The sequence below is a fragment of the Herpailurus yagouaroundi genome, unplaced genomic scaffold (assembly GCF_014898765.1).
Source record: "Herpailurus yagouaroundi ecotype Mexico unplaced genomic scaffold, PumYag 222, whole genome shotgun sequence".
Classification (NCBI taxonomy): Eukaryota; Metazoa; Chordata; class Mammalia; order Carnivora; family Felidae; genus Herpailurus; species Herpailurus yagouaroundi.
Genome location: NW_024412453.1, coordinates 15,510,194 through 15,524,673, shown reverse-complemented (window position 1 = coordinate 15,524,673; position 14,480 = coordinate 15,510,194). Strand labels below are relative to the sequence as shown.

Here is a 14,480-nt window from a genome sequence, read left to right as displayed (position 1 = left end):
CCGGGAGACGGAGCGGCAGTGGGGCGGGGCCCAGAGGACTTGGGGCGGGGCTGGGGCGGGGCCGGGCCGGGGGCGGGCCAGGCGCCACTGGGCGCGTGGGAGGCGGGGCCAGGGTCGGATGGGGGGGGGGGTGGCCTGGGGCTTGAGAGGCGGAGTCAGGGCTTTGGCGCCAAGTGAGGGCAAGGCGGGAGGCGACGGCTTTGTGGTAGGTAGCGTCCAGTCAGGCGAAGGGTCAGGTAATCATTCTCGCTGTTCCCGCGTCTTCACGAGGCACTTTTTGACGGACGCGTAGCTCCCTCCCTGTTGCGCAGCTGGGAGGGAGTGAGCCTGACGGCCCTCACGTTTCAGGACCGCGTCCCCAGACCGGGGTTAGGAGCCTCAGGCCTTTTCCGCCCCTTCGGGTCGAGGTGCGAGTTCGCCGCTCCGGGTAGGGTAGGTGGCGCAGTCAATGGGCGAGGAAACTTAGACACTCAGGCCTTACCTACTGGGCGCTGCAAGATGAGCTGCGCCCCTGTGTCAGAATCTTAAACGTTCGCATGGAGGCCGTGGCGGGGTTTAGTCCCCTTTGTGGTCTGCGTCCTCTCCACAGCGCGGTGCTCTGGGGTGGTGACCCCGAACCGCCTCCCGGGTGGAAGCCCCACCCGTGCGCTGAGGTGGATTCAGGGCGGGGAAGGGGCGAGGAGCTTGGCGAGGTCAGCCTGCGGTCACGTCCTTTCCATGACCTCTTTTAATACCAGGCCACAACCCCCACTCCCCCGGCCTCGGTCCGTCCCTAATCCAACCAGCCTTGTTTTCACCACTTATTAAGCACCTACTGTGTGCCCGGTGAGGGAAACCCAGGTGTGGTCCCTGCCCTTCAGGGGCTCAGGGGGAAGCAAGCGTGCAGGCGAGCTCCAGGAACTAGGAGGACTTACAGCAGGAGTTTTGACTTTGTAGGGAAAGGAATCTGAAGAGTAAGAAAGTTCCTGGGGGTGGTTGAGGAGGGGGAAGAAAAGAAAAAAAAATTATTATTTCCATTAGACGTTATTATGTCTTGAGTGAGAGGCAGGATAGGCAGCAACCCACCGGTGCTGCCTCTGGAGTTTGAACTGTGTTCAAAGTCTAACACATTTACTTTAGCACATCTCTCATAAAACTCCATTTGGAAGAGTCTTGAGAGCTAATTTGCTAAATATACTTGCAGAAGGTAGATGAGGGGACAGATTAAATCTTATTACCCCTTTCAGATGAGAAACACTGAGCCCTGCTCAGCTAAGAGAACAAGAGAGAAGAATTAATTCTAATGGAATGCATTTATTCTCATATCTGTTCTTCCACCAGTACCAAGTGAGCACAGGATCTGACACAGGAACGGTTTGTCTTATTCTCTCCACACTGTTGATTTAAATCAAGAGGGTGGGCCGTGATTATTGATGTGTTTTTACACGGAATTAATGGTTTCTGGGTCTGATGTTGCAGAAATCCTCTTCCTCACGGTATCCTGAGGTAGAATCATCTGAGATATGATGACCCTTAACCAAGGCCAAGGCTTGGTCTTAAGGGAGTGATGCTTCAGAACTGGGCCAGGCCGATTGGTCCACTTTTGCTCATTTGATCAGCTCTCTGCCTGCAGTAGACAATGAAAACCAATGGGAAAGGGTCAAACTTATAAATACTAGGCTTATTTTGTTAACACACAAAGTAGCTATTAATTGCGTTTCTTCTGAGGAGCAAAAGGGCATGTACAGTCAGTGCCATAATAAGTAATACTGTATGACGTTATACTAAGATATTAATAAATCTAGGCTGTTTTAGCCTTTCCTAATGCCAGATGGGATGTAGTTTGGGAAAGGACCCCGAGTGGTCTATGACACTGACTTGCACACAGAAGAAACCTTTATTTTGGTGTGTGTGGGCTCTAGGGAGGGACAGAGTTCATAAGGCCACATATCTCAGATCTGAATCTGGAAGAATTAAGACAGTGAAGGGATTGCTAACATCCCAGGGGCCTCACAGGTGTGTGTTCAGGTGTAAATGAAGATTAGGTACCACAAAAAGTAAAACTTCTGGGGAGTGTTGATATGGAGAGAAGCATTAGGACCCATCCCATGGTCCTGCCAGTGGCGAGTGGGGATGTGTATGTGCCCACGCTACATTAAAGATTCAACTTCTGGGTTGGAGGTTTTTAACAACAACAGCAACAACGTCAACAACAACAACCATCTAATATATTTTAACCGTACAGAATAGTTGCCTTTTAGAAATTATGCTGTGGGCATGGCAGTTCAATCAGTACATTGAAGTTTTCCTTTAGCTCTCCTATAGCTGATGGTTTCTGTAGAAAAGGACCAATTGATTTCTTTTTAAAATGTTGCTTCAGGGCATAGAGACCTTTATAGGTCATGTTTCAACTTATAGGAAATTTTTATAGTTCAAATATAAATTACATTAAACGTGGGCTTTGTAATGGAGTTAAGGTTAAGTAAAGTTCTGACTTCCCTTAGGCTGTTTATAGTGTTCAGGAGGCCTCCATTCTATTGAGACAGGAGCTATGTTAAAGCAGAAGAATGGTCAGGGTTGGGTATAATAAGGAATATGGGAGGATCAGTCTAATGATATAACTATTGATATATAGAAAGAGGTGCACCAAGGCTCTGTAACACTGGCAGAACCAGTGTTATGGGTTGGATTGTGTCCCTCCGAGAATATGTTGGAAGTCCTGACCCCTGGTACTTAGGACCTTATGGTATTGGTGACCTTATTTGGAAATAGACTCTTTGCAGATATAATTAAGGTGAGGTAATCCTGGAGTACAGAGGGCCCTAAATCCCATGAGTGGTGTCATGGACACCAGAGAAGAGAACACCATGTAAAGGCAGAGACACACTGCGAAGATGGCCATGTGATGATGGAGGCAGAGACTGGAACGATGCATCTATAAACCAAGGAATACGAATGATTGCCAGCAACTACCAGAAGCTAGAGAGGCAAGGAAGGATTCTCCCATACAAATTTCGGAGGCAGCTTTGACGTTATAACATCTTGATTTTGGACTTTCCCCTCCAGTTCTGTGAGACAATAAGTACCTGTTCTTTTAAGCCAGGTACGTTGTTGTACTTTTTTTATGGCAGCTGTGGAAAACTAATGCAACTGGTATTTAATTTTGGAGGCCCAGTACAAAATGAAAATGCAGGGTCTTTGTTAAAAAAAAATCAAGAATTCTGGGGTGCCTGGGTGGTTTAGTAGGTTGAGCTTCTGACTTTTGATTCTGGCTCAGGTCATGATCCCAGGATTGTGAGAATGAGCCCTGAATTGGGCTCTGTGCTGAGCATGGAGCCTGCTTGGGACTCTCTGTCTATCTCTCTCCCTCTCTCTCAAATAAAATAAATAAAAAATCAAGAATTCTGAAATGGTGACAGACTAGTAGATTATTAAACCAAGTTGAGGGCTCTTTTGAGCCCTGGGCCTTGAGTGACTGCTCACTTTACAAGTCATGAACCTGGCTCTGGTTGCTGGGTTCTCAAAGTGCTGGATCCCCTCTGGTGTGCAGGAAATGGTTGAAGTGGATTATTATAATGTACACTGATAAACCCTGGGAAACCCAAAGAATACTCACTTCTTTTTCCGACGAATGACTGTGTATATCACACTAGCAACACACAGAACGGCAAGAACTCCTGTCACAATCCCGAGGCCAAACGCTATCTTCTGGAGAGGGAATGTCTTCTGTGTCTCTGCTCCTGATAAAACATAAGATGGTTTTTTAATTGTCTGATTATTAAGAGGCTGTTCTCGCTGCTCCTGGGTCTTCGGGAAGTTTTTCATCCAAGCTCTGGTGAATATTAATTATGGAAATGAAATGTACATTTAACCCAAGAAAGTGTTCACTGTAGAGAAACCTCATAGGGCAAGTCGTTGAAAGGCGATTTACTAAATGACCTATTCGCCAAATGACCCATTTGCCTAATGACCACTTTGCCAAGTGACCAATTTGCTAAAAGCCAATTTGCTGAAAATCAGTTGGTGGGACATCTTGCTAATCAATAACTGACAGCAGTCAGACACCTTACCCCAGGTTCCCAATGGGCTATGAGACGGGGTAGGGGCCAAATAGTTATAGCAAAACTCTAAAACTTAAAAAAAAAAATCCCAATAATTTCCAGAGTTGGTCATTCATTTAAGTAGTTTCCTACAAAATGGCCTGCATCCTGTAAGTTCACAAGAAAATCGTGTGCAGTGGCTTAGAAGAAGGGAAAAGCGTGTCCTTTATACTCTGTTTTGATTGAGTGTAGTTGCTTTAAGTATGATAAATCACTGAACAGCATCTAAGTCTCTCCTGGCTGAAGAAAAGCTGGCCACTGGTTGCAAACAACTGCATTCTTAGAGACTATACCATTCTTCCTTTATATCACCCAGGTTTAAGGTTTTGAAGTCTTAAGAATTAGCAACCCCATTTACAGAAACTCCTCCTTCCTTCTTTTTTCAGCAATGAGTGGAATGGTAAGGTTTCCTTCACTGTGAGCAGCTTTCTTCCAGGCACTAGCAAAGGCTGAGTTGCTGAAGGAAGACTGCTTTTCTGTACTACAAGGGACATCAGGGGGGCAGATTGCATGTGATTTCTAAGGATCAGAAGGATTATTGCTTGACTGTCTACGGAGAGCCTTCCTTTGGCCCCAGAGGCACTGTATGAAATGTCACCAGCACGTGGAGGGATTCCCTGTTTCCTTTGCTACCTGTTTAAGAGCTGCTGCTATCTTGCCCTGCAGATGCTGAAGCTGTTGGACAAACAGGATTATTCTGCTCGATTCTACCAGTGGCCCCCTCACTCCCCCGCCCAACCTCTTTTTCATTCTTTTGTATCTCAGGACAGAATAGATCAGACTGCCAGTTTTCTGGTGGTTGCTCTTGTATCTCACCTGGCTGCTGCTGCTCATTGTGCTCGTGTTGCACAAGCATTTCCTGGGTGACTGCCAGGGAGCCGTTATGGGGTTCAGGGGTAACCCCCAGGAGCTTACACATGAGTGGGTAGATGTGGATGCTGTCAAAAGGCTCAGCTAGGTGATTCTTTTTGAAATCTGGCCCAAAAGCTCTGAATATGGTCTTCATGTCCATGTAGACATTATCAAAGCCATGATCTCCTTTGTTGAAATATATTATTAGTTGCTGAAAAATAATAATAATAAAAAAGCCATTTTAGACTCCAATCCCCTGAAAGAAAACTGTCCCTTAGTTATTGTCATGCTTGTCAGATCCATGAAACCTTTGAAAATTTAAATGACAAGGAAGGACACTGCTCTGCAGTGCCAAAGGGAAGAGCAAGGAATGAAAGATCTTTAAGAAAGAGAATAAAGAAAGTATACCCATTAGACACAGCAAGAAGGTACTACTGACAATAATAAGCTGAAACATAGTGCCTCTGGTGATAGCCTCCTGTGCTTTGCAAGTTCCTTAATCCTGAAGAGAGAAGAGTAACACCCACTTCACATTAAGTCAGGCAGGTGGATGGGGATCTGAGAAGTGTACTCAGTGAGAGGCACTGAGACCCAAAGGATTTTCTAATGGTCAGTTCAGAAGTTTCCCTATTCCCTCAAACCTGGTTGGTTATGTTGGGAATGTGACTATTGCATTAAATTCCTTCACATCACTCTCAACTTGTTACATCATGAACCAGGTTTAGAAAGAGGCCAGTGGCTATGGAATTTCTCCTTGGCAAGAACTTAGCTTTGGGCATGCATCCTCAGTGTTCTGGGTCATGTGAGGGATTGCAAAATATCAAGTAATTGTTGCATTTTACTGTGACTATTTCCACCAACGCTAAACAATAACCTTATGAATTTTCCTATACCTATTATACTCTGAACAGTTTGCAAATATAATGTTTGGCTCATGTCCATAGCCTAGGACAAGTGTTCTTCAAACTATTTCTGGGATGGTCTTCTGTCATGCAGTGTTTAAACATCACTTACATTTTGTTCTGCCATGAATTATTGGTTGATAGTTAACAAAAACCAGACCATCTTAAATCTGTCTCACAATTAGCATTGATTTTGGTATTTTCTTCTTTAGGCTTGCTTATTTTTTCATAACTGCTTTCTTGAGATATAATTTGTATAATTACCATATAATGTACCCATTTAAAGTGTACAATTCAATGATTTTAAATTTTATTCACAGAGGTGTGCAACTATCACCACCATCAATTTTCATCACCCCAAAAAGAAACCCTGTACCCTTCAGGAGTCACTCCCCATTTCTTCCCAACATCTCTCCCCCTTCCCCATCCGACAATCACCAATCTGTGTTCTGTTTCTATAGATTTGCTTGTGCTGAACATTTCATTTAAATAGAATCATACAAAGTCTTTCGTATCTACTTTCTTTCAGTAAATATAGTGTTCTCAAGGTTCATTCAAGTTGTAGCATGTATCAGTACCTTGTTCCTTTTAATGGCAACATAATATTCCATTGTATGGTTATATCATATTTTGTTTATTCATTCATCAGTTGATGGGCAATTGGTTTGTTTTCACTTTTTGATTTTTATGAATAATGCTGTTGTGACCATTTGTATATAATTTGCGTGTGTGTGTGTGTGTGTGTGTGTGTGTGTGTATGAACAGGGCTTCTCCTTCTTCTCCTCTCCCTCCCCTCCTCCTCCTCCTCCTCCTCCTCCTCCTCCTCCTCCTTCCCATCACCCTCCTTCTTCCCCTCCCCCTCCCTCTCCTTCTCCCTCTCCCTCTACCTCCCTGTCCCTCTCCTTCCCCTTCTCCTCCTCCTTCTCCTTGATATGTGTAAAGGGGAACCAGCACATGGTTATTTTTGGTGAATCTACTGGTGATCTGTGCATAATGATCAAGCAAGCACACAGGCTTGGATTCAAACATTAACCTTATACTTCTAATCCTGAATCACTTCTCTCTATCTTTGGCTTATTCATTATTAAATAAAACAAGGGAAATAAGAGTATCTATCTTTGGGTTGATGGGAAGACAAAAATGAAACAACTCATGTTAAATTTTTAGTACAGTGCTGGACAGAGCTTTGGTCGGGGATGTTTGTCATTATAACTGCATAGCAGTAACATGGGACAGGGTTGGTTGGGTGAGACATGGTGGGGAACACTTAGAACTAACAGTGGGTTACAACTTATGTTTTAATTTTTTTTCAGAATCGTTTCTCTCTATAGGCTGTCTCCCAGATCCAAGATGGCTTCATTCATTTTAGAATCGACTCACCCCATTGATGTTATAACCAGAGTCAGCGTACATCACAATTGGCAGCACCCGCTTGTGTTTAGCAAAATGGAAGCGTTCTGGGAATTCCTCCTTCTTGTACACATTGAGGTGAGGATGTGCATTCTTCAGTGCTTGGTAAACAGCTTCCTCTTTCCCTGGTTTGGGCAGGATCATCCCAAAGCCACCATAGTCCACGATATCAAACTTGACCAAGTCCTTGAACTTGATGTAGTTTGTCAAGAGGATCTCAGTGACATTGGGGCTCTTTTTTACTGTGGTCATGCCATGGTCTGATGTGATGATGACATTGAGGTGCTTGGTCAAGCTGTGCCTTTTAATGGCTTCCACCAGGTACCCGATGGTTCTGTCAATTTGCTGAATCATCACCCTTCTGTTCTCCGTCTCAGGCCCAAATTTGTGTCCCACGTTATCTGGCTCTCCATAGTACAGAGTCACAAAATCAAAGTCTTCCTTGGTGAACCAGTTCATGACAATATCTATGTTCTCCCTCCACTCTGTCTCATTGCTGTCTGGGTGAGTGTGAGACTCCACCAGGGACCGCTGGACAGCCTCCCCTTTGTACTTTGCACCTCCCCCAGGATAGTGGAATGATGCTGTCTTCCTCCCCTGCAAGTACAAGAAGAAAATTCTATCAGGGCTGTATCTTATATCTTTTATAAAATAAGCAAAGCCTGACTTGTTGACATCTCTGCCCTAGTCCAGAGGCATAGAGAACATGTGAGCTTTGGAGTCAGATGGGGTTGGATTTCATTCATCCTGGCTTCACCAGGATCTCATCAAATCTAAAACACTGTTAGTTGCAAGACATGTTATTATTTTATGTGCTACTGGAAGAAAAATGCTGCCAGTTAAACCATGACACTCCACTGATTTTAAGATGCACTCCAACTTTAGAGATGGCAAAATGAAAAAAAAAGTCCCTTGGAATGGAGGAAAAAGTTGCTGATGGTGAGTGTGTTCTTTAACCTCTTATGCTTCAGGGTTTCTATATGTAAAATGCCAAAAAGTTGATGGTATTTTTGTGAGGATTAAGCCAGATAACTTTAAGGTAAAGTGTTGGGTATTGTGTTTTGGCATGTGCTAGGTAGTCTTTTCTTTGCCTCCAAGTATAGAAAATCACCATAAAGCCTTTGCTGAATTGTATAGTGGACAGTTTGCCTGCCTACCACCCAATATCCTTCTGCTGGTTCAGAGAGCGCTGACTTCCCCTAGAGGCTCTCCTCTCTGCCCTTGCTTCATGGCTGGTTTGGGATGTATTGGTTCCACATCAGGCTCCAGAAGTGGGATGTGGCTGTGGCCTGGCCAATTAGAGGGCACTACATCCATTGGCCACAGCAGTTGGTTCAGACGTGGGCCCATGTCCCAGTCAGAGCCAACGAGATTTGATCTTGGGACTTCTGGGGAGGAGAAGTAAGGGCTGAGGAAAGCTTTGAACCAGATATAACTCAATATATTGTTTTAACAACACATGTGATTGCAAAGTTATGAAATATTCTTAAGTAATCTCCCCAGTAGAAAGGTGGCTGTTGACAAAGTTTGGGAAAATTGTTAGGAAAAAAAAATTATATATGCTCTTTAATGAGTTCACAACAAGATGAACACATCTCACTAAATAAGTCCTGTTGTTGGAAAGCATCTACTCAGCCAGGACATGGCACATAGTAGGGGCTCAATAGATTTTTGGTTCAATGAATGAATGACTTGTGTATTTGGGGAGCAAGTATTTTCCTTTGCCTCAGCAAAGCTATTAACTTGAAGGCTGTATTGTGGCACTTGCTGTGTCACCCAAGGTTTGAATGTTCTGAAAAACACAAAAGATTTATTGGTTTTAGTAGAACCAAGATTGGTGTAACTATGTTGATTTGGTATGGAGAATAAATGACCAGGAAGACTTTGGGGATAATGGCACCTGGGTTGTGGCTGTTTGATTAACAAATGAACAGAAGAGTATAAATAGAGAGTAATGAAAACTTCCTATATACTGTTTAAGAGAGAGAAACAAGAAAGCAATTTGGAAGTTGTAGGAGATGCTGTTGTTTTTCTACCCAGATCCCCTTACTGGGCCAGTAAACTCACATTCACTTCAGCTGCTCCATGTTCTGGAAAATTACCTTTAGCCAAGTGGCCAAATCTTGCCTCACCTGGAAAGTTGTTCCATACTGGTCCTTCACTCCCAGCTGCCTATGGCCAGGAATTGAGTAATGGGAGGACAAAAGACCAGCTTACTTGCTTCAGGCTGGGATAACATGGGGTGTAATTCATGCGCCAGAGCTCCCTGTGGGATCATACTGAAGCTGGTATCCAACTTTGGGGACCATTTATCTTTCAAACCCTGCCCTGTCAGTTTCCCTTACTCCTATCTCCTGAGAACTCTCCCTCAATGCCTCACATGCACTAAACCCCTGCCTCAAGCTCTACTTTTAGGAAATTTGAAGTAAGACAGAAGTCTTAAGGTGTGCCTGGGTGGCTTAGTTAAGTGTCTGACTCTTGATCTCAGCTCAGGTCTTGATCTCAGGGTCATAAGATCAAGGCCTGCATTGGACTCCCTCCATGCTGGGTGTGCAGCCTACTTAAAAAAAAAAAAAAAAGGCAGAATTCTTAATACTAAATTCTTCACAAGGCTCCAGAAGCTCTGCTATCCATAGTTATAGGTGAAATATTGTGCCCTCTGCCCTCCAGCATTCATTTTCTATTATGTGATTTAGTTTTATTTTCTATAAAACTTTACTCAATCTGAAATTATCTTACTTTGTTGACTTGTTTACTATCTATTTCCCTCCCTTAGAATGGGAGTTCCAGGAGATCAGGGGCCATGTTGATTTTGTTGACCACTCTTTTCCTGGGACCTAGAATAGGCCTGGTTCAGTGTAGGTGGTAATTGTTGGTTAAACGCATGTTGAATGAATGTATGAATTGCATCTCCTTTAGTGGGTGCAAAACCCATCCTAGTCTCACTCCTGATTAACTTATGGAAATAGTTACAGAAGCTCTTCCTTTTTTGGGTTCTAGCGTCTTATTTGTAATCTCTTCAGGCAACACATTTTCATTTCTGATAATAGAATTTATATGGTTGCTTTAACTTGCAAATCCTCTAATATTTATTTATTGCATTTCTGATTGGCATTACTCATAATTCTCAGTTTTTAGCGATGGTACTTTGTTTAACTTACATATAAATTGACTTTGCTCTGAAGTATGGAATTGGCTGGAAGGATAAAACTTTCAACGTTTTGTACAACATAGTTTGGCTATTTTATTATCTAGAATAAGCTGACATTGACTTTATGAGGGACTTAGGCAGCCTTGCCTATCCATTTGTGTTCTTGATGTTTGTGTGTTAAATCTCACATGTTCCCAACTTGAAATTGTTTTCTTGTGCTGTGTTCTCAACATACACTTTCTTTAAAGATATCCCAAGCTGTATGATTTTTTTTTTACTTGGTCCCATAGGAATTTTAAGAGTTACACTACTCCATGAAAAGAGCTCCGGAGATAAATGTGTATTTGAGTGTGTACACACACACACACACATACAAACACACACACACACGACTCTGTTTATTTGGGACCCATGATAATCAAAAGTGCTATTTTCAACAAATACTTCTGAGAAATAATCTGAGCACTTAATTGGATGCAAAAGAGTGGGTATTTACTATTCTACCCTTTAATTAGCATAATCAGTGTTTCCAGTAGCAATAGCAATTGGAAAATCGCTGGTTTTATTAGGTTCATTATTCTCCCTTAGTGTAGTTTTGCATCAATGTGGATATTATTCTTAAGTTGCTTTTTTAAAACAAGAGTTGGTACTTACTATGGGAAAAATCCTTGTACAGATCCCACCAAACTCTTCAGAACAAATCATTAGAGCAGAAGTTTCAGTTTGGTTTTGTATTTTGTTTTATTTCTTCCTTTAGGTGACAGAGTGAATGTCACAAGGTGCACATGTTTTAGGAAGGCCCTTGAACATTTTATCATGGTTGTGCTTTGGTGGGAAGTGTGTGTGGTTTAGGGAAAGGAGTTAGTTCCTCCTTCTAGGGAGTGACTGGGTGGAAAGAGATGGACTGTATGTATGTGAAATTCAGAAGTCTGAGCGTTTTCATTGCTTTTCTGTGCTCCAGAGGAGTCACTGAACAGAAGGAGCCAGACGGCCAAGATTCTATTTTCTCCCCATCCCACACCCTTTTGGAGGTCAGATTATTATTCTTAGAGCCTTTATGATGCATTATAAAAACATGGTTTGGGCCAATATTGGGATGAATTATTCTGTTATTAACACTCTAGGCAGAAGTACCTGGCACCATCTTGCTCACAGCTCTTCCAAGTTTGGAAGCTATTGTCTAGGAGACTTGGCTTACATTGAAAACCATAGCTAAACTCCCCACCGTCTCTCTGAATCCCCTCCTGGTAATAGCCTACCATGGTCCTGATACAGACTCTTGGAAGCCATGGGGATCTCACTTGGATCGTCCTCTGCCATTTCACTCCTTAATACACTCTATAGCTCCTCCATAGAGAGGTGAAACGTGCCCCTAGGTTTTTATGGTTTTCTTGGATCTTACAGTCATGGCTGTCTGCCTTTCTCTGAGGATTAGGACTTCTGAACATGGTGAACCACCTCAGCCATTAATCATGTTCAGTTATCAGGTATGTTCATTTAAAATATGAGCTTGCTCTAAATGGAGCTTCTCTGTTCATACCCTGACCATTAGTGAAGTCCTGCTGGAGTGTGGATATGCTCATGGACCATGACTAATGGACGCAAAGGTGGCCAGGAATCCCATCTTTTAGGCATCATGTGTAAGGCATGTCAATGCTTGTGTATCTTGATGAACTCTGGCAGCATTAGTGTCATGGAAGGAAAACATTTTAGTCCTATTAAAGGTGAATGCATCAATCTCCACAAAGCCTGCCTGGAAGAGACTCAGGAGAACGATGGATTTTCCCAGTGATGGATACAGGCCAGGCCGCCCCCCCATAGCCCTGCCTGGCAAAACATATGGGCTCCTGAATGACATTTAGGGCCAGTTGGAATCCTGTTACTGGGGAGCTGACCTGGGGCCACAGGTCTGCCTTGAATGCAGTGGTTTTCCTGCTATCTCTTCAGGCTGCTGGGCAATGGCTCTGTCCCATGGCAGGAGATATCAGTGGTAGAATGAGAGATGCACCAACATGACTTTCACTTGCTAAATGAATGGCGTGTTTTCAGTCGCCTGGCCCTGAACCAGATCCTTTTTCTGCATAACCACTTATGAATTCAGCAAAGAGGAAGAACACTCTGATTATGAGTTGAGCAGAAGGAAACAAAGTCCTGAAAATAAATGGCAATGAGACAAGAACTGTGAATAAGAAAAACTGCAGGAGGGGCGCCTGGGTGGCGCAGTCGGTTAAGCGTCCGACTTCAGCCAGGTCACGATCTCGCGGTCCGTGAGTTCGAGCCCCGCGTCAGGCTCTGGGCTGATGGCTCAGAGCCTGGAGCCTGTTTCCGATTCTGTGTCTCCCTCTCTCTCTGCCCCTCCCCCGTTCATGCTCTGTCTCTCTCTGTCCCAAAAATAAATAAACGTTGAAAAAAAAAATTAAAAAAAAAAAAAAAAGAAAAACTGCAGGAAAGAATGCTACCAGAACCCTCATGCCAATGAACAAATATCATAGCAAGTTGAATAGTGCATTAATGAAGACTACCCAGATCTCCCTAGCAGTAAGATTCACTATCAGATCCATGGCTAAATGTTTTGGCCAAGGAAATAATATTCTGTTATGGTTAAGAGTTAAGAGTTGCTGAACCCTGAGTGAATTCAAATCTCAGCTTTGCCTTTTGCAAGCTTTGTGACTTTGAGAAGTTATGGCACTGCTCTGTTTAACAGTTTACTCATCTGTTAAGTGGGCATAATTGTAGCACCCACCTAAGAGCTGTTATAAATTAATAAATGTAAAGCACTTAAATCAGTATTAGACATGTAGTGTTATGAATCTTATTTTCTTGGGAGGACAGAATTTATTTGCATGGTGGTCTCTGCTTCAAAGTTAAAAAATGTGACAGAAGGGGGCGCTTGGGTGGCTCAGTTGGTTAAGCGTCTGACTTCAGCTCGGGTCATTATCTCGCAGTTTGTGAGTTCAAGCCCTGTGTCGGGCTCTGTGCTGGTAGCTCAGAGCCTGGAGCCTGCTTCGGATTCTGTGTCTCCCCTTCTCTCTGCCCCTCCCATGCTCATGCTGTCTCTCTTGTTTCTGAATACTAAATAAATGTTAAAAAAATTTTAAAAAATGTGACAGAAGAGGAAGGAATCTAGAGCCCAACAGTTAGGGGGAAAAATGAAGCTAAGGTAGAGTCATTGACAACTCCCTGTGATTCATCTAGAAGCTACATTGTACAATATGGTAGCCCTTAGCCACATGTGGTATTTAGATTTAAGTTGAAATTAATTAAAATCAAATGCAGTTAAAAAGTTGGTTCCTCAGTCTCACTAGCCACATTTCAAGGGCTCAATAAGCACACATGGCTGGTGGCTTCCATTTTGGAAAGAACACAGTAGAACATGTCCGTAATCAAAGAAAGTTCCTTTGGTTAGTTCTGGTTTAGAGCTGTAGTGACCAGCTGAAGTTCTAAGATGATTCAACTTCCTTTAATGACTAATAGTTTTTGAACATTTAGTTTTCAAGACATGTGCATTATCTCAGTTCACCCTCCCAATGGGCTTAAGAAGCAGGGACTCTGACAGTTTTCATTTTATGGTTGGGGCAAATCACACACCCAGAGGAGGTTGTTGCCCAAGGTCATGCAGCTGGAGAAGAGTGGAGCTGGCTGGATCCTGCTCCAGGTGTCCAAGTCCGCAGCCTGCATTCTGAGCTGCAATGGCACCATCTTGCAACATGACACACCCAGTGTACCTTGGAGCATAGAGGTGAAGCGCCGGTGCCAAGGGGATCTTTGGAGCAAAGATTGGTGTCTTGGGGAAGACAAGGAGGAGGTCCTACTCTGAAGTGATGACAGTGGAAGCTTATTAAGAAAACACAAAGCTAGGGGCGCCTGGGTGGCGCAGTCGGTTAGGCGTCCGACTTCAGCCAGGTCACGATATCGCGGTCCGTGAGTTCGAGCCCCGCGTCAGGCTCTGGGCTGATGGCTCGGAGCCTGGAGCCTGTTTCCGATTCTGTGTCTCCCTCTCTCTCTGCCCCTCCCCCGTTCATGCTCTGTCTCTCTCTGTCCCAAAAATAAATAAACGTTGAAAAAAAATTAAAAAAAAAAAAAGAA

The 14,480-nt window shown here is 43.5% G+C and overlaps 1 protein-coding gene across 1 annotated transcript in view; it reads right to left on the bottom strand.

Moving 5' to 3' along the window:
- Positions 1 to 781: 781 nt before the first annotated feature.
- LOC121019819 (ectonucleotide pyrophosphatase/phosphodiesterase family member 7-like) overlaps positions 782 to 14,480 on the bottom strand; it is a 32,636-nt gene continuing 18,937 nt past the window's right edge. The window contains exons 3-6 of the mRNA XM_040459629.1: positions 7,214 to 7,840; positions 4,896 to 5,142; positions 3,596 to 3,719; positions 782 to 1,606 (exon numbers count right to left, since the gene is read on the bottom strand). Of these exons, the coding sequence (XP_040315563.1) occupies positions 1,552 to 1,606; positions 3,596 to 3,719; positions 4,896 to 5,142; positions 7,214 to 7,840 (1,053 nt within the window). The 3' untranslated portion in view covers positions 782 to 1,551. The remainder of the gene's footprint in view (positions 1,607 to 3,595; positions 3,720 to 4,895; positions 5,143 to 7,213; positions 7,841 to 14,480) is intronic.